The sequence below is a fragment of the Alligator sinensis genome, unplaced genomic scaffold, assembly GCF_000455745.1.
Source record: "Alligator sinensis unplaced genomic scaffold, ASM45574v1 scaffold406_1, whole genome shotgun sequence".
NCBI classification, from domain to species: Eukaryota; Metazoa; Chordata; order Crocodylia; family Alligatoridae; genus Alligator; species Alligator sinensis.
The window spans coordinates 1,496,473-1,517,813 of NW_005842181.1; the positions used below are offsets into that span (position 1 = coordinate 1,496,473).

At 45.0% G+C, this 21,341-nt stretch overlaps 1 protein-coding gene across 6 annotated transcripts in view; it reads right to left on the bottom strand.

Annotated features, from left to right (window-relative positions):
- PDS5B (PDS5 cohesin associated factor B) overlaps positions 1–21,341 on the bottom strand; it is a 192,364-nt gene that overhangs the window by 27,283 nt on the left and 143,740 nt on the right. For all 6 annotated transcript variants that reach the window (XM_025207097.1, XM_006026186.3, XM_025207095.1 and 3 more), the window contains 2 exons: positions 7,492–7,615; positions 3,819–4,023 (listed from right to left, as the gene is read on the bottom strand). In XM_025207097.1, the coding sequence (XP_025062882.1) occupies positions 3,819–4,023; positions 7,492–7,615 (329 nt within the window). The remainder of the gene's footprint in view (positions 1–3,818; positions 4,024–7,491; positions 7,616–21,341) is intronic.

A 21,341-nucleotide genomic window follows, 5' to 3' on the forward strand; every position in this document is an offset into this window, starting at 1 on the left:
CCATACTGCCTGTCTTCTCACCAAACTGGCATGTGCCACACACAGAGGCTACCTGTGTCACTTGTGGCATCTGTTCCACATGTTGGACACCCCCACTCCTCCCCGTTACAGTTATGGTAGTGTGCAAGTGATGTTGTAGCCATGATGGTCCAGAAATTATACAAGAGGCAAGCATTTCTTAGGGTGACGTCTTGCATTTGAAAGCATGCTGAGATTTTAATGCCATTGTTGGGAAGAGATGAGAGCGCCAGATTTCTAAGTCATGTATGAAAAAACCCATTTGACTCAAATATCTGCTGCCAAGATGTTGAAAATATTTTGATTTCCAATTTAATATGTGTTAAATGTATCTGTCAAAAGAACATTACAGGCACACAGGCTATTTTAAATAAAATAACTAGGGTAGACCTAGATTAAATAGAAAATGTTGTCATAAAAAACCCAAGCCATGTCATTAAAAACATACTTCCTCAGCCTAAAACCACAAAAAACACCAGACTCTTCAATGTGTCCCAAATGATAAGATATTTGCGATTATTATTAACTTGGGGGAATTCAAGATGTCCAGAGAACACAATTTTAAGTCCCAAACCTGAACATTTAGAGATGGTCAGGTACCATAGCCTTTTCATATGGTGCAATATGAAAAGGCAATCTCTCAAACATACAGAATCCAAAAGATGGAGGACTTTAAAGATAAAATTAATACTAGTGTATTTCAAGGTTCAAAGAACACTGGTAGACCTGGGAGAGCAAAGCATGCTCAGGAACAGCCCGAGTGGAACATGACCCTGTTCTGGTGTACACATGCAATAATGGAGTTTAGGAAATATATTGTTTTGGCTCAGTGAAGACCTCAGATTGAGAGCTGAACGTTGCCAATGTAATGATGACTTTACAATTCTAGATGCATCACTATTTAATGCATAGAGAAAACAGGGCACAGTGGCATCTTAGGGCATTTTTTATATATGGAAGCGCCGTAGCGCTGGGTGCTGTGAAAAGCACTCGGTGCTGTGTCGCTTGTAGTTGTATAGGCAGTAAAATGTGTGTTAGTGCTGAGAAAATGGTGGCAGCACACTTTTGATCTAACACACATAGAAGGTGTTTTAGTTTAAAAGCATACCACCACCATTTTCTGCGCGCTGACGTGCATTTCGCCAGTTATACAACTGCATGGGTTGCGACGTAGTTTACATCAGTTCACATGCGGAGCAGGCTCAATTAGTTGAGTCTGCTTCAAAGTGGTAGATCTCCGATGCATCGTGGGACAAAAAGATGTGTGTATAAATGCCCTTAGAGGCCACCTGGTTTGGAGAGGCCTGATCTTTTGCAGGCAACAACCTACTTAGTCTGTACGTAACGGCAATGCATTAGCATCTGACAGACATCTTCAAATTAACAAACTTCTATAATGGTCATTTGAGATAAGTCTTCCAACAAACAAGAAATTGCTGAACTGTAGGCCTCAAGGAAAAATAACAGAGCTGCTCTACTACAGGCATCTATCCATTAAAGAGATTGCAATTGTGTCAACAAAATTTATAACAGAACCAAATGTACTGGCAACATGGAAAAAAAAAAAAAAGGTCTTTTTTGGCATTTGCATCAACAGCACAAGCCAGATGTTTGTGTTCAGTATGGTATGAAGATTGCGTCCAGATTCTAAGAAGATTACACAGACCAGAAAAGATGGGTCTTGATTTTGACTGGCATGTGGGGAGCTCTAAACCAGTCATAGGTTGTCTTGGTTGGCCTTTACTATTAGTTTACATACTTATCTCCCCACCCATTTTTTAAGATGGGCTTACTTTTACATTTCCTGATCTCAACTATATATTTTCCTCTAAAGTTGCTGAAATGGATTTTCAACCTTAAAAATGCTGGCTTTAGAATTTCTTTAAGAAAGTAACATTTTCTTAAACATTTCAGAAATTGCTCTAGACAGAGCTAAACTCTCCACAAAATTAAATACTCCCAAAGGCTTTTTATTTCCTTCATCCTTGTCTGAGTGTATGAGAGGCTACTCTGATAAAAGTCTTAAAAAGCCTGCAAAACACTATCTGAATTTATTTGCCAAGAATAATATTAGACTGACATTATTTATTAATACTGTACATAGTATTCAAATTGTAAATAAATACATCTTCCCAAATTAGCCAAAAAGTTCAAGTCTTCACTAAACCCAACATTAGAGTTAGTCAATCTGTGGCCAAAAGAGGGCTTACTTGGTTTAACTAAGAACAAGCCAAGAGCCATTAGGAAACTTTCATAGAAATGACACTTAACTGCTCTTGCAAAAATTGCCCTTAACTGTCCCTAGAATAACCTATTTTGAGATAAGTTAATTTATGGACATCTTCATATGGATTTATTTTGTTATTATAAAGTTACAAGAAGCAAAACTAGGTTTTGCAACAGAAAGCAAGTTACAGCCTCAACGAGTCTGCCTCTGTAGCAGGGGACTCCTACCTCTGCTATTGGAGGTGAGCGAGTGCAATGCCACAGGGAAGCTAGCTGCAATGGAGTAAGCCTGTTAACAGGAGATAGTCAACAGGTATAGCTTGTAAAAAAGGCAGGCCAAAGCAATAAAAGCCTGCTAATTAGGAAACTGGCCCTGAAGACTAGAGATCAGGTGACCAGAAGGGGAAGTGGAAAGGGCTATATAAGCCTATCCCAGGGCTAGAGTCTCACCCTGGCCCACATCCTGACCAGAGAAGCAGCTCTATAGGAAGCAGTACGCAGAGATAAATTATGTTTTCTTTTCCTTTGGGTTTGGGTTAATAGTGCCAGCAGGCCTGAGGAAAGGAGTAGAGTAAGTCTGCAAGGTTCAAGGTGACTATAGGGGAGGAGGAGATGGCCATAAGTGCTGTAAAGGAGGGTGCCAGTGAGGCACCTGACATTGTGGGACTGTGGTCCTAAAGGCAAAGCGCAGTGAGGATGAGCCAGGGGACCAGCACAGTAAGGCAGGCACCCAGAGGGGCTGGAACCCCCCAAAAAGCAGAGAGAGCGAGCCCTACTCAGGTTAGGGTATGAGAACTGGGTAGACTGGCAGCCTAGTGATGAGCAGGGTGAAACAAGGCACCAAAGGCTGAACGCTGGTTCTCTGAAGGTAGTTTCTTAAAATATGTTAATTTAAACATCACAGCAAGGGAGGTCAGAGGGTGAGGCCATATTGGGAGAGCTGGAGTAGGAGATGGGGTATAGTATGGCCACCAGGGGGTCCTCTGGCCACCCTGGGAAGCATTACCTATTACACGCTTCATAATGATTCACAAATATACCAAGGACAGAATTGATATGGCATTTAGGAAAAGGAACAGCCCTTTTAGACTTGCACAGAACTGGACAACATAACAGCAAGGGTCAATCACAATTTGAAATAAAACCTTTATGCTATTAAATAGTGAACCAAAATCTATCACTGATACTTCACTCATAATGCTAATAAGAATCATTCAATTAAATTGCGGTATGTGAACAATGCCACTGAATAATCACCAGTTTTAAACTGTTAGCATAAAACTGACCTAAATAGCTACATAACTCACCAAAAAAAATTGAAAAACTTCATTCAGGAACAACATTTAGGAACTATTTAGGAACTCCTAGGTAACAAAAAATTGGAATTGTAATATTTGTGTTCTCTTTCAATGGCTGAGCTTTTAAATGAAATGCATTACAAATTCAGAATCACATTTAGGAACAGAAATGCAGAGCAGATCAGTCAATATTTATACATCCTCTTTAGGGTATGCACTGAAAACTAGCACATTTGTATTTGTACTTGCTAAGAACTACTTCCATTATCATCTTACCGCTAACTGCTGCATGCTGCTTCAGATACTCCCGTCTCACATTTATGTTTTTCACAAGGCACTGCCGAGCATGAGCTCTCCTTTCCTTCACTGGATCTTTTGCACATAGTGCACAAATGGCCATATATTCAAGTGGTAATCGTAGTCTGGAAAGACCTTTGTGGAGCTTCTGAGCAAATATCTGTCTCACTTGATAACACTCATCCTAGGGGCCAGAGTGGGGAGGGGGAGAGGGAAAGAAAGAGCATAAAAATATTTAACTTGTCTAGATATAATACAAACCCCTAGAAGATGAGCATAAAATATGTGAACAAGGATATCAAGAACATCTTCAGCTTCTTCAGCAATAAAGGCCATCCTATCTTGGGGAGAGGGGAGTCTTTTTACAGAATTCAGTAGGATTCTAATGAATTCATCATGAATAGGAAATCCATTTCAGGGCAAAAGAAATGTTAAATATAGACTCCATGGTTGAATGAATTCCCAAAACATTATATCTTAATTCAAAGTATTCAGACATGTACCTAAGTAATGAAGCACCTGAGCACTGCCACTGGGACAGGAGCTGCTTGCTTAATTTTAAACACAATCTTAAGGGCTTTGCTTAACCAGGAGCTAAATAAGTACCCTCACTGAAATTATATAGCCTTTATTAGTAGCTTTAAAAAAAAACCTGCTTAGAGACATAGAAAACCGCCCCCCCCCGCCCAAAAGTAACCAGTGTTTTACTTTTAGCTCAACACACCCTTGCACAAAGCACAGCACACACCCAAAGGAGGGATCACTTGACCCAGCTCCTCAGTGTCTGTATAGCTCTTGGCAGACAAGGTTCTTTGGGTAAATCTGATTTTTATTAGACCAACTATTTAGTCTAATAGTTGCCCAGCTCTGATTCAGCTGCCAAAGGAGAAGGGGGCATGGCCCATACTGAATAAGCACTGATTTTTTTTCCCTCATCTGTCAGCACCCAATGTGAACATGGAAATTCATAACATTAAAACAGATTTTCATCAAGTCACTGGAAGTGGCTTAAAGACAGTAGTAACAGAAGTAGGACGAAGTTTCACAGAATACTTGTATTAGTCACTAAGTGTATTAGTCATTTCCAATTTGTGTTACTAATACAATTTGTGCTATTATAGCTGATGACAGGTTAACTCTAAGCCAGTGGTGATAAACTGCTTTTCCATGACAGCCTCTGAGGGCTGGATCTGGTCAGTGCCCCTATTCTGGCACCAAAGGTCAGTGCCACAGGGCCCAATCCAGCCATGCAGAGAGGGTAGGAGGCAGCCTGACTCTGATGATCCTGCTGCCTGCACAAGGGGGAGGCGTTTGTGTGTTGCGGGAGTAGTTCCTGCCCAGCCCAGCTCTGATTCAGCTGCCAAAGGAGAAGGGGGCATGGCCCAGCCCTGATTCTGTCACGCAGAAAGAAGGGGCTATGAGAATCTGGCATCAGGAGAGGGTGGCAGTATTAATGGTCACTGCTCCCCCACTGCAAAATTTATTGACCTAATGGGGAGCCCTGTGGGCCAGATGCAATGGCTTTGGCACAGGCCAAAGGTTAAGCACCCCTGTTGTAAGTCATTAATAAGAACACTTGAGAAAAATGCAAATGTAATCCTAAGATATATTGCCAAGGTATTTCCATTAGAAAGACAGAAATATCAATGTCATTGTACAGTACAAGGCACTGCTAAGACTTCATCTGGAATACTGAGTAAAATCCCAGCCAACCATGTTCAAGAAATATTAATTCAAACTGCAGCAGGAAGAGAGAAAGACTATTAAAGAAGATCTAGACCAGTGTTTTTCAACCTCTGCAGACTATGTCTAAGGGGTCTGCGAAGGATAACTATAATCAATAATAAATCTGAATACCCACACACTTACAATTCAAAGGGGTCTGGCACCTTCATTCAAAATTTCCAAAGGGGTTTGCAAATGAAAAAAGGTGGAAAACCACTGATCTAGACTATTAGGAGAGCCTCTCCTACAAGAGGAAGCTAAAAGTATAAAGCTAAATGAGCTTGATTTTTTTAGTCTAGAGCCCCCCCACCCAAAAGGCTGTGGGATAGGAAGAATACAACTGCTTGTTATTACTGCACTGTAGGCAGGATAGGGATGGAAGAGCAGTTGCAGGATACAGAGAGATGACTGAGTTTAATGGATTCTACATTGAAAAACTAAGGGCCCAGTCTTATTCCATCTATAACATGCCTAGGTGGCCATAAGTGCAATCCTAGGCCACTCTGAATCCCTGAAAAACAATTCAAAAAGTGGATGGGTCCTCCTTCTGCTTGCTTTTGTTTTACTTGGTCTTAAGGCTAAGATGATGATTCATTATAAAAAAAATAGACACCTTAACAGTTTTTCCAGGATCTGAGGAGGGTAAAATTCTATCACACATTGGCACATAGTAGGTGGGTGGAATAGGATCTAGCCTTAAGATCTCAGGATCATTTTTAAGAGTTATTTAGGTCAAGTTAAACAAATGTAATCTCCTGCATGGACATGTAAGCCAGTACAAGAATAACTTTTTCATCTTAATGTAAACCCCTTCCAAAGCAACATGAGCCAAACTTAAAAAGGCATTCTTATACCAGAAGAGTGTCCCCTGCAGGATTTATACTGGCTGAAGTCCATCAGTTTAAATTAACAAATTTGTTTTCACTCCTTACTAATATGTAAGCAACTTTGAGGAGTCCGAGTGGACTACAATTAGCAAGCCATTTTGGACTATTAATGCCAAGTTGGTATGTTTTCAATAATACATTGAAAGGGCAGGAAAATCTAGGTTTTTTGGTTTCTTACACTTGAGCCAGAGAAATATTTTAAGATGTGTGGGAGCTGCACTGCTGAAGCCATCCTAATAGTAAACCCATTACTGAGCATTTCCCTAATTTTACAAAAGCCTGAAAAGCAAAAGTGCTTTGCAGGCTTCCTAAGATAAGTAGGAGGGGACTTCAAATCTTCTAAAACTTCCTTTATTTTCTGCAAATACTACAACAGAAAAGAAGATTCCCCATCTCTATTGATATTCTAAATATGGCAATCTTCCTTTCCCTTGGACTTAAAAAATAAAAACAAAGGAAGTGACCTCCTCTCCCCACTGCAACTGTGACTTCCCCCTCCCATCTCATTCAGGGTGTTCAAGAAAACAACTTTCTTCTGTGGACTCTGAAGAATGACAACATGGAACTCCTGCAGAGACAAAGAATCAGTGGTCTTCATAAGGGTCAGCATAACCAAGGGTGTTGTTCTCACACTCCTAACTTCATTATCTAATTGGGATATGGGAAATAGAGAGGGGTTGGAAACCCGCGCCCCCAAAATCCATCTTCAGTGTGAAGGACCTTTAAATGATCTAACACTCTGTCCACTTGCTCTAGATCACTACCAGAGACTCCTTTATTGCATTTAGGTCACCCACTGAGGAAGCTAACATTTCAAATTGTGGATCTCATTCTTGCAAAAAAAATTGAAGACTTATCAGAATTACAGGGAAATATTATTATTATTTATAAGATTGAGGGCAAGGTAGAATTGGAGTCTCAAAATGTTCAGGACTTTAAATTAGGCCACAGGTTAGTAGTACATGTATGTAATTAACAGACACACATAAGCCATCTCCCGTCCCACCCAAGTTCAACCCCCCTTCAGCCCATTTTCTTACATTTATGGCTAATGCACACAGTTGATATTGTTCTAATGTGATGATTTCATGGTAACAGGGTTCCTGGGCCAGTTTCACAACAGCACTACCAGCAGCCAGCCTCAAGCGTGACATGTCAGGTTTACTGAAAAAGAGAGAGAGATGGGTTAAATCAGTGCAAAATTATTTAACACTATTTCCTTAATAGAATCAGCTCTCATCAGATTTCTGCTGCAAACTGTTTCTTCTCCATCATACAGAAAAATTACTACTGAGGAGAAAAGGAGGAATCAGCATGGCCTTTGCTTCTTTGTAGCTGTTATATGAAGAGAATTAGCTTTCAGATTCAGGACAATATAATTATAGCACATTAGAACATACCTATTTCCTCTGACATTTTTCTGCAGAACTAATGTGTCAAATATGATCTGTTCTGGGTGGAGGCTCTTCTGAGGCCTCCACCCAGACGGAGCTCATGGTGGAGTCGGTGGCCCCTTGCCCCCCTGTCTGCGGAGGGGGCTTGGCAGGGCCCTGGGCGGGGGTGGGGCCTGGTGGTCTCCCGGCCTGCCCCTCCTGTGCACGCCTTAGTGCCCTGGAGGAGCAGGTGGGTGAGCTCCAGGCTGCGGTGAGTAGGCTGAGGGGGATCAGGGAGGCAGAGGACGAAATTGATGCCTATTTCTGTTCCCTGCAGGCCCGGTCGCCCATGGTACAGCCCCCACAGGAGTCGCAGCCATCGCTGGAGTGGAAGATGGTGCCCAAATCTAGAGCTGCTAGGCAGAGAGCGGTGGAAGCCCCCCAGGTTCAGCTGGGGAACAGATTTGATGCCTTGGCAGCGGCGACGGATGAGGGCAGAGGGGTCGGCCCTGCAGGGGACGATGCCGCTCCACGCAAGACAGAGACTGGGAGGAGAGACAACACCAGGAGGAAAAAACGCCAGGTCCTAGTCATCGGGGACTCCCTGCTGCGAGGGCTGGAAGGTCCGATCTGCAGGCCCCAGGCCCGACCCTATGTCCCGGCAGGTCTGCGTCATGCCTGGGGCTCGGGTCAGGGACATCACGGAGAGTATCCCGGCCTGCATCCGGCCTGCAGACCGGTTCCCCATGGTTGTCGTCCATGTGGGTACAAACGACGCGGCAAGAGGCAACCCTGACCGTATTATGAGGGACTTCGAGGCTCTGGGGACCAGGCTGAAGGAGACGGGGGCGCAGGTGGTTTTTTCCTCTCTCCTTCCGGTGAGGGGGCGGGGACAGAGGCACGGGGCCGTGAAAAGATGCCTAGCAAGCTAAGTTTATGCCTCTTCTCTGTTACCGTGTGTGCTTAGCACTGCTACAGGTATCATTAAAGCTCTCCCTGAGTAGCACCAAGGGCCTAGAATGGTATAAACTCAAGTATATGCTCTGAGAACCTAATCAGCATGTGCATGCTGGTTTTGTCATTTGGATATTTGCATTGTAGGTATTTGCACAAGTGAATATTAAATTTGGTGGCATCACTTCTATAAGTTTGGTCAGACTTTCAGGTAACTACATGTAACCACATATAAAAAGTTACTTGTATGTAGTATACTATAGTTACTTTTTCTTCCTGTACATTACCTCTTCACTTAAAGCCATGTTCCTTATTCTGGCATGCCTGTGGGTATCAGGGGGGGGGGTGGGACTTTATGTCAAGGAGCACTACACATCCTCTGCCAGCAGTATGGGGTCAGGGGAAGGGCGAGCTGAAGTGCTCTGGGTCAAGATCCAGGGGGGGCAAGGCGAGAGGGATTTGACGGTGGGGGTCTATTACAGACCCCCCAATCAGGAGGAGGAGCTGGACAGGGAATTTTCAGGCCAGCTTGCGGAGACACTAAAAGCAAGGGATGTAGTTGTCATGGGCGATTTTAATTACCCGGACATCTGCTGGGAGGAGCAGTCAGCCGGGACGGACCGCTCCAGGAGGTTCTTGGCCGAGTTGCAGGACCTCCACTTGATTCAGGAGGTGCACAGTCCCACCAGAGGAGATGCTCTGCTGGACCTGGTCCTGGCCGCAGGCGACGACCTGGTAAGAGGCCTCCAGGTTCTTGACCACCTGGGCAATAGTGATCATCGCGTGCTGGAATTCACCATCCAGCGTAGAGTGTCAAGGGCCCGCAGCAAGGTGGTGGCCCTAGACTTCAGGAGGGCCAACTTCAGTGAGATGAGGAGATTAGTGGGAGAGGAACTGGGGTCCTTGAGGGCAGAGGAACTCAGCGTCCAAGAGGAGTGGTCGTTCCTTAAGGAAACGATACTCGGGGCCCAAGGGGTGTCCATCCCGACAAGAAGCAAGGCGGGCAGGAGTGTCCAAAAGCCCCCCTGGCTCACCAAGGGTGTCCGGGAATGCCTGCTTGCCAAAAGGGTGGCGTACGCCCGGTGGAAGGGGGGTGTAATCTCCAAAGAGGAGTATACCTCCTCTGCTCGGGCCTGCAGGCGGGCTGTTAGGAAGGCCAAGGCGGAGATAGAGCTCGGATTAGCGTCCAGGATTAAGGATAACAAAAAGTCCTTTTTCAAATATATTGGGAGGATGAAGAAGGCGCCGGGTAATGTGGGGCCCCTGCAGGATATGCGGGGCAATCTGGTGGTTGCGTCAGAGGATAAAGCGGACCTCTTTAACCAATTCTTCACCTCCGTTTTCTTGTGCAGGGACCGGGACTTCCCTGCTGTGATAGAAGCCGGACGCGAGGGGATCGCCTTCAGACCTCAGGTTGGGGAGGACCGGGTTAGAGAGCTTCTGGAGGGGCTGGACGCGTTCAAGTCAGCGGGTCCGGATGCTCTCCACCCCAGGGTGCTGAGGGAGCTGGCTGGGGTTATTGCAGGGCCCCTGGCACGGCTCTACGAGCGATCGTGGTGCTTGGGCCAGGTGCCAGACGATTGGAAGGTAGCTAATGTGGTCCCCATCTTCAAAAAAGGGAAAAGGGAGGACCCGGGCAATTATAGGCCCGTCAGTCTTACCTCAATCCTGGGGAAGCTCTTTGAGAAGATCATCAAGGAGCACATTTGTGATGGGCCGGCATCCGAGATGATGCTCAGGGGCAATCAGCATGGATTTATTAGGGGGAGATCATGTCAGACCAACCTGATTGCCTTTTATGATCAGGTCACAAAGGCCATGGATGCAGGTGTCGCGGTGGATGTAGTCTTTCTGGACTTCAGCAAGGCCTTTGACACCGTCTCTCACCCCATCCTAATTAATAAACTAGGCGACTGTGGCATAGATGCCTACACGGTCAGATGGATTGCAGATTGGCTGAAGGGTCGCACTCAGAGGGTGGTGGTGGATGGATCATACTCGACTTGGGGGGAGGTGGGTAGTGGAGTCCCCCAGGGCTCGGTCCTGGGGCCTGCGCTGTTCAATTTCTTCATCAGCGATCTTGATGTTGGGGTGGAGAGCAACCTGTTTAAATTCGCTGATGACACCAAAATTTGGGGGGAGGTGAGCACGCTAGCAGGGAGAGAGAGATTGCAGAAGGATCTGGATAGGTTACAGGGGTGGGCAGACAGGAACAGGATGCGTTTCAATACGGACAAGTGCAGGGTGCTGCACTTGGGTAGTAGGAACCAGCAGCACACTTATAAGATGGGGAGCTCCCTACTTGAGAGCACGGAGGCGGAAAGGGATCTTGGTGTCATTATTGACTCCAAGATGAACATGGGCCGACAATGCGAGGTCATGGTTGGCAGGGCTAACCGGACCTTGTCGTGCATCCACAGGTGCATCTCGAGTAGAGCCAGGGAGGTGATCCTCCCCCTCTATGCGACGCTGGTCAGGCCGCAGCTGGAGTATTGTGTCCAGTTCTGTGCGCCCCATTTCAGGAGGGATGTGGACAACATGGAGAGGGTCCAGAGGAGGGCCACCCGCATGATCCGGGGACAACAGGGCAGACCCTACAGTGAGAGACTGCGGGACTTGAACCTATTCAGCCTCCACAAGAGAAGGCTGAGGGGGGACCTGGTGACCGTCTATAAACTCACTAGGGGGAACCAGAAGGGTTTGGGGGAGACGCTGTTTCCCCTAGCCCCTGCTGGCATAACAAGGAATAATGGGCACAAGTTGATGGAGAGGAGGTACAGATTGGACATCCGAAAAAACTACTTCACAGTTAGGGCGGCTAGGAGCTGGAACCAACTTCCAAGGGAGGTGGTGCTGGCCCCTACCCTGGGGATCTTTAAGAAGAGGCTGGATACTTACCTGGCTGGACTCATTTGAGTCCCGTTTTTGTTTTTAGGGTGAGTGGTTTTGTTTGTGTTTTTGGGTTGTTCTCCCGCCCTGGCGGGGGGGCGGGCTAGAAGATCTATTAGGTCCCTTCCGACCCTGAAACTATGAAACTATGAAACTATGAAAAATTTGCCTGGAAATATAACCTTTTTGACTTACACATGTGTACTAACCTACGCTAGCAGGAACGCATCCCCTCCTGTTCTGTATTAGTGATCTATATACAGACCCCAAATTTCCCTATTCTATGAACCTACATGGATCTGATGAATCAAACCCACTTATTATTTTTGGGGTACTGCTAGTTGGTTTACTTCCATATCAAAGGATTTATTAGGAAAATAATCCTAATTTATTTGGATGGATTTATCCATCCAAAGGAAATATAGATGGATTTTTAGTATGTCAGGTGTTCCCACAGTTACGACACAGTATTTACTTACATTCCCTTCCCACCCACAAATCACCCTTCCAAATTGGGGTGCATGCCTTAAACAAGGAAGCTGATTTTCCTTTGCTGTAACAGAAGGCGGGAGAAAGAGCACAGCGTCTATATGCTTCTAATGGTTGCCAAGATGGCTGCCACTTTTCTTTGGCCCAGCAAGCAGAACGGGTGGAGTCCAGTATCAATCCTCTTATAGTCACTAACTGAAGAACTGAGCTGGCTCAGGACAAATTAGTTGCTGCATGAAGAGAATCCTAATGAGGCTTGCAGTATGGAAACAATTATTCAGAAAACCTTTTATACTAAAGGATATAACAGTCTTGCTACTATCCTTACACAGGCATGGGGCCAAGCTTTGTTAATATCCTGCCACACCCAGACTCGTTCATAGGATGTCACACTTCCTGGACACACTATTTGCAGGAGAACTTATATGTCACATAGTTGGCAGCAACGCTGGAAAAATCTTCTTTTACCCTACATTCTACCTACATCCTATTTGGAGGCATGTGGCAAGCAAGAAAATACAGTAAGAGTATCAAAAAATTTCCACACCTGAAATCTGAAAACCAACACTCATCCCATTTAGTACACGCTTACAGGGTTTCAAGCAAGTCATATGTGATCATGAGATAGGGCTTGATTTTCCCCGAGCTGACTGGGGGGGGAAAAGCCTCATCTTTTAATCAAGCAAATTTGGGAGATTCTATACCCGGAAAATAATAAAAATTATACATTTTCTAATACAGAATCTAATTATTGGGGGGGGTTATCTTAAATATAAGATGACCCTGAATGTAAGTAACGATGGTAATGGGCATTACTTTAATCAGTGAGGAGGAATACAATCTGGAAAGTAAATACACAAATCTCCCCACTATTTCTGACAGGTTCCTTTAAGTTTGTGGTCCTAATTTTCAAAACAATTGACATAGTTGGTGCTTATCCATTAAAAGTTTCCCAGACGCTATACAGATCACAAGGCAAAAAATAATATTTAGGACAAAGCATTCTCAACTAAGCTGGGAGTATATTGCTATGGGAGAAGCTTTCAAAGGAAGTAAGATCAGTACAAAGTCTGGCTGGCTCTTTCAGTAGGCCTCTTCCTCATAAATAAGATGCATTTAATACTGACACCACTGTAAACCCTACCAAACAAAAAACTTAAAAGAAAAAAAATCCCACACAAAGAACAACCCCCAAAGTCCTATAAACTTAATTCAAGCAAAGCTGACTCTAAAAAAGAAGAGTTAAAAAAAAAAAAAAAAGAAGACTTTATTGTGTACACTAAGGACTTCTTTATTGTTGCTGCTTTTTCTGAAGAAGGCATGCGGTAATGGGTCACAATATCAAATTGCACAATAGCTAGTTTATCATAACACCAGGTCCCTAGCTGTGTGCCGGGTTGCTCCAGCACCCGCCATGTGAGCAGCAGGTCAGAACAACTCGGCACATGCTGGCCAGAAACGCTGCACACTGTGGGGATAGTGGCTAGCCAGCTCGGCTGGGTCATTTCAAGCCATGTGTGGGGCTCTCCAGCCAGAGCAACTTGGCACACTCTGGCAGACAGCAGCTTGGAGTGACCCTTCACTGGCCAGCCAGGAACCCTGCACACAGTGACCATCCCCACAACATGCAGGGTTTCTGGCCAGCACACGTTGAGCAATGTTCCCTCTAAGGTGTAGCGATCCGTGACCACACCTCTTCGGTCCCACCTCCCCCTTTCGCTAAGCCGGGATCCAGACTATGCTAAGCCTAATAGACTAGAATCCTCATGTAATGGATCCTCATGCAATGGATTTTGCAATAAGCCTCCAAGCACAAGACTGGGAGTTGGAGAGCAGAGCAGTTCCCCAGAGCCAGTAACAGGGACTCCCCAATTCATGATGCAGAAATCTTATGTCATGGTTAGACAAAGTGCTTTGGGTAAATGTGATATAATTTACCCAAAGCACCTATGTCTACCTATGTGCTTAGACTAACACAGTTGTAACCAGCACCCCCAAACTACATCATGGTTAGGAATGATTCCTTGCGCCTGCTCGTTTTCCTCTGATGCAGACCCAGGTTCTGCACCATCCTGCTCTACCCCAAGCACCTGAAATCTGGGGAAGCCAAGTTCTGCACGTGTCCCTGCTCCAGGAGCGAGGAGACACATGGCCTCAGGGCTGGGGAGTGAAGCAGTTCACCGGAGCCGGCAAAGCCCAGCCCCTGCCCCTGCCTCACCTCTGGGAGTGAAGAGGCATGTGGCCTTGGGGCTGGGGAGTGAAGCAGTTACCCAGCACCTGCAGAACCCACGCCAGCTCCAGCCCCAGCCCCCACCTCACCTCCGGGAGTGAGGAGGCACATGGCTTCGGGGTTGGGGAGTGAAGCAGTTTCCCGGTGGCAGCCCCCAGCCCCCGGGAGTGAGGAGGCACTCCGGAAATGAGGAGAGACGGTGCCAGCCCCTAGCCCCCGCCTTTTAGTGCCACAGCCCAGCTCCTCCCCAGGCAAGTACACAGTGTTAATAAGTTAGTGCGCAGCACTGTATTAAATTATGTGCTTGACAAAGCCCTGGCTGGAATGATTTACTTGGGGATGATCCTGCTTTGAGCAGGGGGTTGGACTAGATGACCTCCTGAGGTCCCTTCCAACCCTAATTTTCTATGATTCTATGATTTTTATGAACAGAAGTACTGACAAAAAAAAAATATAGCAGGACCAGTAAGTTATAAATTCAACATGAGCTCACTTCAATTCAAACATTAACTTGACTTATACTGTATTAGGTTCTCTCCAGAGCCTAGTGAGTGCTACTCCTTTCTTAGCTCCTGCGACTCCCATGTTTTCAAGTTGCAGTGTGTGGGGTTTCTGGCCAGCACGTGCTGAGTCGCTCTGAGCTGCTGCCCCAGCAGTAGGTGCTGGAGCAACCTGGCACACTTTCTCTAGTGAGAAAGTTGTTCCCAATACCCAACCTAAACCTCTTTTGCTGCAACTTGAGACCATTTTTCCTTGTTCTGTCACCTGCCACCACTATAAACAGCCTAGCTCCATCCTCTTTGTAACCACCCTTCAGGTAGTTAAAAGGCTGCTATCAAATCCCCTTAGTCTTCTCTTCTGCAGACTAAATAAACCCAGTTCCCGTATGCCGTCAGCCTTCTTGGCAACAAGGACACGTTGCTGACTCCTATCCATCTTACTGTCCACTGTAATCCCCAGGTCCTTTTCTGCAGAGCTGCTGCTTAGTCAGTCAGTCCCCCAGCTGTAGCAGTGCATGGGATTGTTCTGTCCCAAGTGCAGGACTTGTTTTAGCCTAATCCTCTAATTTTCTAGGTCACTCTGAATCCTAGTCCTACCCCCGCAGCATATCTACTACTCCCCCTCATCTTGGTGTCATCCAAGGACATTGTATGTATCGCTGAGGGTGCAATCCATACAATCTTCCAGATAGTTACTGAAGATACTGAACAAAACCGGCCCCAGGACTGACCCCTGGCAAACTCCACCTGATAGTGGCTGCCAACTAGACATCAAGCCATTGATTACTGCCTGATGAGCCTAACAATCCAGCTAGCTTTCTATCCTCCTTACAGTCCATTCATCCAACCCATACTTCCTCACCTTGCTTGCAAGAATGCTATGGGAGACTATCAAAAGCCTTGTTAAAGTCAAGGTATATTGTGTCCACTGCTTTCCCCACATCCACAAAGCCAGTCACCTCATCATAGAAAACAATTAGGTTGGTCAAGCATGACTTGCCCTTGATGAATCCATGCTGACTGCTCCCAATCACCTTCTCCTCCAAGTGCTTAGAAATGGATTCTTTGAGGACCTGCTCCATGGTTTTTCTGGGGACTGAGGTGAGGCTGACTGGTCTACAGTTCTCAGGATCTTCCTTCTTCCCTTTCTTAAAGATGGGCACTATTATTTGCCCTTTTCCAATAGTCTGGGACCTCACCTGATCACCACAAATTTTCAAAGAAAATGGCCAGCAGCTCTGCAATCACATCAGCCAACTCCTTCAGCACTCTCGTATGCACTGCATCCAGCCCCATGGACTTATACATGTCTAGCTTTTCTAAATAGTCCCTAACCTGTTCTTTCACCACTGAAGGCTGCTCACCTTCTCCCCAAATTGTGCCGCCAGGAGCAGTAGTCTGGGAGCTGACCTTGCCAGTGAACACTGAGGTAAAAAAAAGTACTGAGTCTTTTTCTCATCCTCTGTCAGTAAGCTGCCTCCCCCATTCAGTAAGGGACCCACACTTTCCCTGACCTACCTCTCATTTCCAACATACTTGTAGAAACCCTTCTTGTTACCCTTCACACATCCCTTGCTAGCTGCAACTCCAATTGCACTTTGGCCTTCCTAACTTCATCCCTGCATGCTCGAGCAGTATTCTTATACTCCTCCCAAACTGTCTGTCAAAGCTTCTACTTCTTGTAAGTTTTCTTTTTGTGTTTAAACTCATCAAAAAGTTCGCTACTAAGCCAAGCCGGTCACTTGCCACATTTGTTATTCTTCCTACACACTGGGATGGCTTGTTCCTGCACCCTAGTAAGGTTTCTTTAAAATGCAGCCAGCTCTCCTGGACTCCTTCCCCCCACCCAAAGGACCCTGCCCATCAGTTCCCTGAGTCAAAGTCTGATTTTCTGAAGTGCAGGGTCCATACTGCTCTGCTTATTTCTTCCTTTTGTCAGAATCCTGAACTCAATCATCTCGTGGTTGCTGCTGCTCAACTTGCCGTCCACTACTACATTACCCACCAATTCTTCCCTGTTTGTGAGCAGCAGGTCAAGAAAAGCATTGCCCCTAGTTGGTTTCTCCAACACTTGCACCAGGAGGTTTCTCCAACGCTCGTCAAAAACTTCCAGGATTGCCTGAGCACTGCTGTATTGCCATCCCACCAGGTGTCAGGATGATTTGAAGTCCCCCATGAGAACCAGGGCCTGTGATCTGGAAACTTCTGCTAGTCATCTGAAAAAAGCCTCATCTACCTCATCCTCATGGTCTGGTGGTCTATAGCAGACCCCCACCACAACATCACCCTTGTTGCTCTCCCCTCTAACCTTAACCCAGTGATTTTCAACTGGCTTATCTCCAGTTACATACAGCGCAACTCTTCCCTTCCTGAACTATTTGTACCCATCCAAAACCGTACTCCAGTCATGTGAGCTATCCCATCAAGTCTCTTATTCCAGAATAAGAGACCAAAATAATGCCAAATTAAAATTTTTCCATGTGTGGAAAACTATTGAAGTGGTTGTCTTAAATTCAGGGTCATCTTAAAATCAAGTAAATACAGTAATAATTGGAAGTTTGCCTTGAATTTGTCCCCCACCCACTACTACATCAGGGAAAATAAATCTGGGGGGTCAGGTAGATGCCTTGCCCTCTGCTCCCCACAACTGCTTCACCCTGAAGCCTGTTTCCTCCATACTATCAGATACTGTTCTCCCTAAGGACATGGATGTGAGGAGCCAATTTGAAAAATACTGACCTTGAAATAAACACACCTGTAGTAATTTGAATATAGGAAAATTACAACATGTATCCATAGACTTAAGTCATCTAGAATTATGCATTTTGCCTCATTTGAAACTGCTGCAAGGTTTAGTACAGGTATTCCATTAACACACTTTTAAGCACCACTTTAGCATCTACTTAAATATAGTAGAAACTATGTATGATATTAGTCCAAACCCAAAAGGCTCATGATTTAATATATAGTTCACTGGGCTGGCTCGTAACCCCACTGTGGCTCACCGCTGCTCAGTATGGGTGTGTACACCAGATACCTCCCACAAAGGATCCATGTGCTAGCTCTCCATGACTTGAACCCAGTGTTCTTGTCAGGAGTCCTGGGATCCTCCAAAAATTTATAACCGAATGAGGTGCAGGGCAACCTGGTCCAGCTCTACCATGGAGGGTGGGGCCACACTAATATGTGACAGGCTGAGGGAGGGGACAATAGAAGGATCGTGGGTGAACTGTTTGCGGCCCCATTTGGTGAAGTTTGCCAGACATTTAAGGGTGTTGTAGAAACAGGAATCATTGGAAATGGGAAATAAAGGTGCAGCTCCGTTGTGGGCATGAAGAGGAAATTGAAATCTATTCAATGCAGTGGCTCACTATGACTTGAAAAGAGTCAGTGCCAAGGGGGACTGTGTGCAATGGACACCAATATATATCCTATTCAGATAGGCTGCACTAGCCGACCTTTGGGGTAGGTTGCCATCAGTATGTTTGCCAAATAGGACCATGTGTTTTATAGTCAGGCTCAGTGTTGGCTGTATTTAATCAGTTTCATACATCATTTCCATCACTGAGCACATGCTCATTTTGGCACCAGTTAAATAATAGACAATGCATTTAATGAGATTTTCTTGAATATAAATATAAGGGGAAGGAGGGGGTGGGGGGAAGCTTGTCTTGTATTTCAATAAATAGGGTATAAATGGATTGTCAGGATGGCAGAAGGTTGAATGGAATCCCACTACAAGGGTCAGTCTTAGGCCCAGTGCTGTCCAACAGGCTTATTAATTATTTGGATGCTGGCACAGAAAGATTCTTGAACAAGTTTGCAGACAAAAAACTGGGAAGGATTGCAAACACACTGGAGAATGGGACTGCTTTAAGAAAAATCTTAATAGATTGGAAAGCTGGGCTGGAGCCAGCAGAATGAAATTCAATGTGGACAAATGCAAAGTGGTACAATTTCAGGATAAAAATTCAAAAATTTGAATTCAAAATGGGAGACACCTGGCTAGATGACAGCACTAGAGAGAAGGAGCTGGGAGTCTCGGTTGATCACGGACTCAATGAGTCTGCAATATGATGCAGCTGCACAAGACAAATTCAGTTTTGGGCTACATCATTAGAAACATTAGATGCAAGATGTGGGAGGTGATATTCAACACTGCTTAGGCCTCATCTAGAGTGGTGCGTACAGTTTTAAACTCTACATTTTAAAAAAGGACATGGAGAAATTAAAGAGGGTCCAGAGGCAGGCAACAAAAATGATATAGGGCTTGGGAGGCAAGTCATACAAGGAGAGGTTGGAAATCGTTATGTTCAGCTTGCGGAAAAGGGGCTTAGGACGGGACATGATAAGCAATCTTCAAATACTTGAAGGACTGTCATAAAGAAGAAAACATCTCTTCTCGCTTGCTGCAGACAGTAGGGCATGGACCAATGGCTTGAAGTTGCACCAAAGAAGATTTAGAGTGGATATTAGGAAAGACTTCTTCACTGTTATAACAGTAAGATAGTGGAATTGACTGCCTAGGGTAGTTGTGAACTCTCCATCACTGGAGGTGTTCAAGAAGAGGTTCAACACCCACTGGCCAGGGACGATCTAGGCACAGCTATGCCTATATTTCTACTATGGGTATTTATCCATGCTTCTGGGCTTTCCTGGTTCACGCATGAAGCCAGGAAGGAATTTCTCCTCCTACATATATCAGGATTGTTGTTTTTTAAAGCCTCCCTCAAATGCATTCATTGGGTGTTGGTTGAAGACAAGACTGGGGATATGGACTGAGGTGTGCCAGTGTTCCTGCTAGTACTTAAATGCGTAAGTTCCTAGCTAGGAGTGTCTTGCCCCTCTGCTCAGGGGAGACCAAATATCATATTTGGGATCAGGAAGGAATTTCACCCCATGGCAAAATGGATATGGACTGTGGGGGGTTTGTCCCTCCTCTGCAGCAGGGGATGTGGCCCTCTTCCTACAAGCTCTTGAGTATATTAATAGCCACTGCAGCAGCAGGATGTTGCTCATAAATCATTAAATGAGACACAAAATCACATTGAAATTATCTTTTCATAAACATTTAGTCCAACAACGTTTGTATTTCCTACAGCATGTCTAAATTTGAAGTATTGCACATCTCTTAATTGAAAAAAAAAATAAAAGCTTTTCAGAGGTTATGAACACAACCGGCAACCAACATACTATTTACTGAAATATGCATCTATTAACTTAAAGGCCTCCAATAACTAGTTATAGCCTTAAAGTAAATTTCCATGAATGCTAAAGCAAGTGGAACGTTGCAAGACATAAATTACGTACAATGCAAAAATCTCAATTCATAAAGAGGCAATAATGGAATGTATTTCAAGTAGTTACAGGCACAGACTCCTAGAAGACATTACATTTAAAGTGCAGTTAATGTGTTAATGGAGCAATAAATTGTGACATGCCATACATTCAAGCACTTTATCACCCAATAATGAGCCACAAAAATGGTGACCCAGCCTCAAAAATGTTACTTGTTAAATGAAGAAGATCTTTATAAGTTTCTTTGTATTATAACTTAATTTGAAATTATGGTATGTTACACATAGGGTGATAGTGCTCTGCCAGGTCCTCCATCATACCAGCATCGACTGCTGCTCCCCACTATCCTATTCACCCTTCTTCCTGCAAAAGATCTTTGTGACTTATATTGAACACTGCTGCCCCAGGGTGCAGTAGCAGACATCATTACTTGCTGCCCCTCCCCTCCCTTTTACCAACGCGCCTTCAAGGATGTTTTTTTTTAAGAAGCCATTTAGCACCTCCCCCAGTGAGAGTCATAATGTAAACAACAAGATCTGCTTTACTCACACTGCAGGAATCTGGGAGAGGGAGAAGAAATGGAAAAGAGAATTTGTTCATACAGCTGCCAGCAGGACATGATGGGGAAAGAGGAAAAGCACATGTAGAACAGCATCTTAAAAGCAGCTCCAAAAGCATTTTGTCTCACTAGTCCTCCCTGCCACCCTGCCTTTGCACATCTCCCATACTCTGCAAAAGTGTCAGGGAAAGCAGCTCCTTCACCCAAGGCATGCCCAACTGATGGCTGGTGAGCTCTGAGCTCACTTCTCATAAGCAGCACAGCAGAACACAGGAGGATAAGAACTCCCATCAGCACCTCTCCAGCTCCCCCTTGCTGGCAACTGCTGGCACAGCCAGGTCCCTAGGCACTTTTTCCCCCACTGGATAGCCTGCCCTGTGAAAATGAAGAACACTGCGTTTCCATCAAGCAACATTATCTGCCAGGGGCCTTAATGATTTTCACAACTCTACTGATAAGAAAATTTCCAAACAATACACCTCAGCAGGTATGATTAAAAAAAGCCGATTTATTACTGAAACTCTTCCCTGACTTATTTCTAAGCACGGGTGATATGATAGCATTTATTTTAAAATTTTAAAATGCTCTGATTATTTAA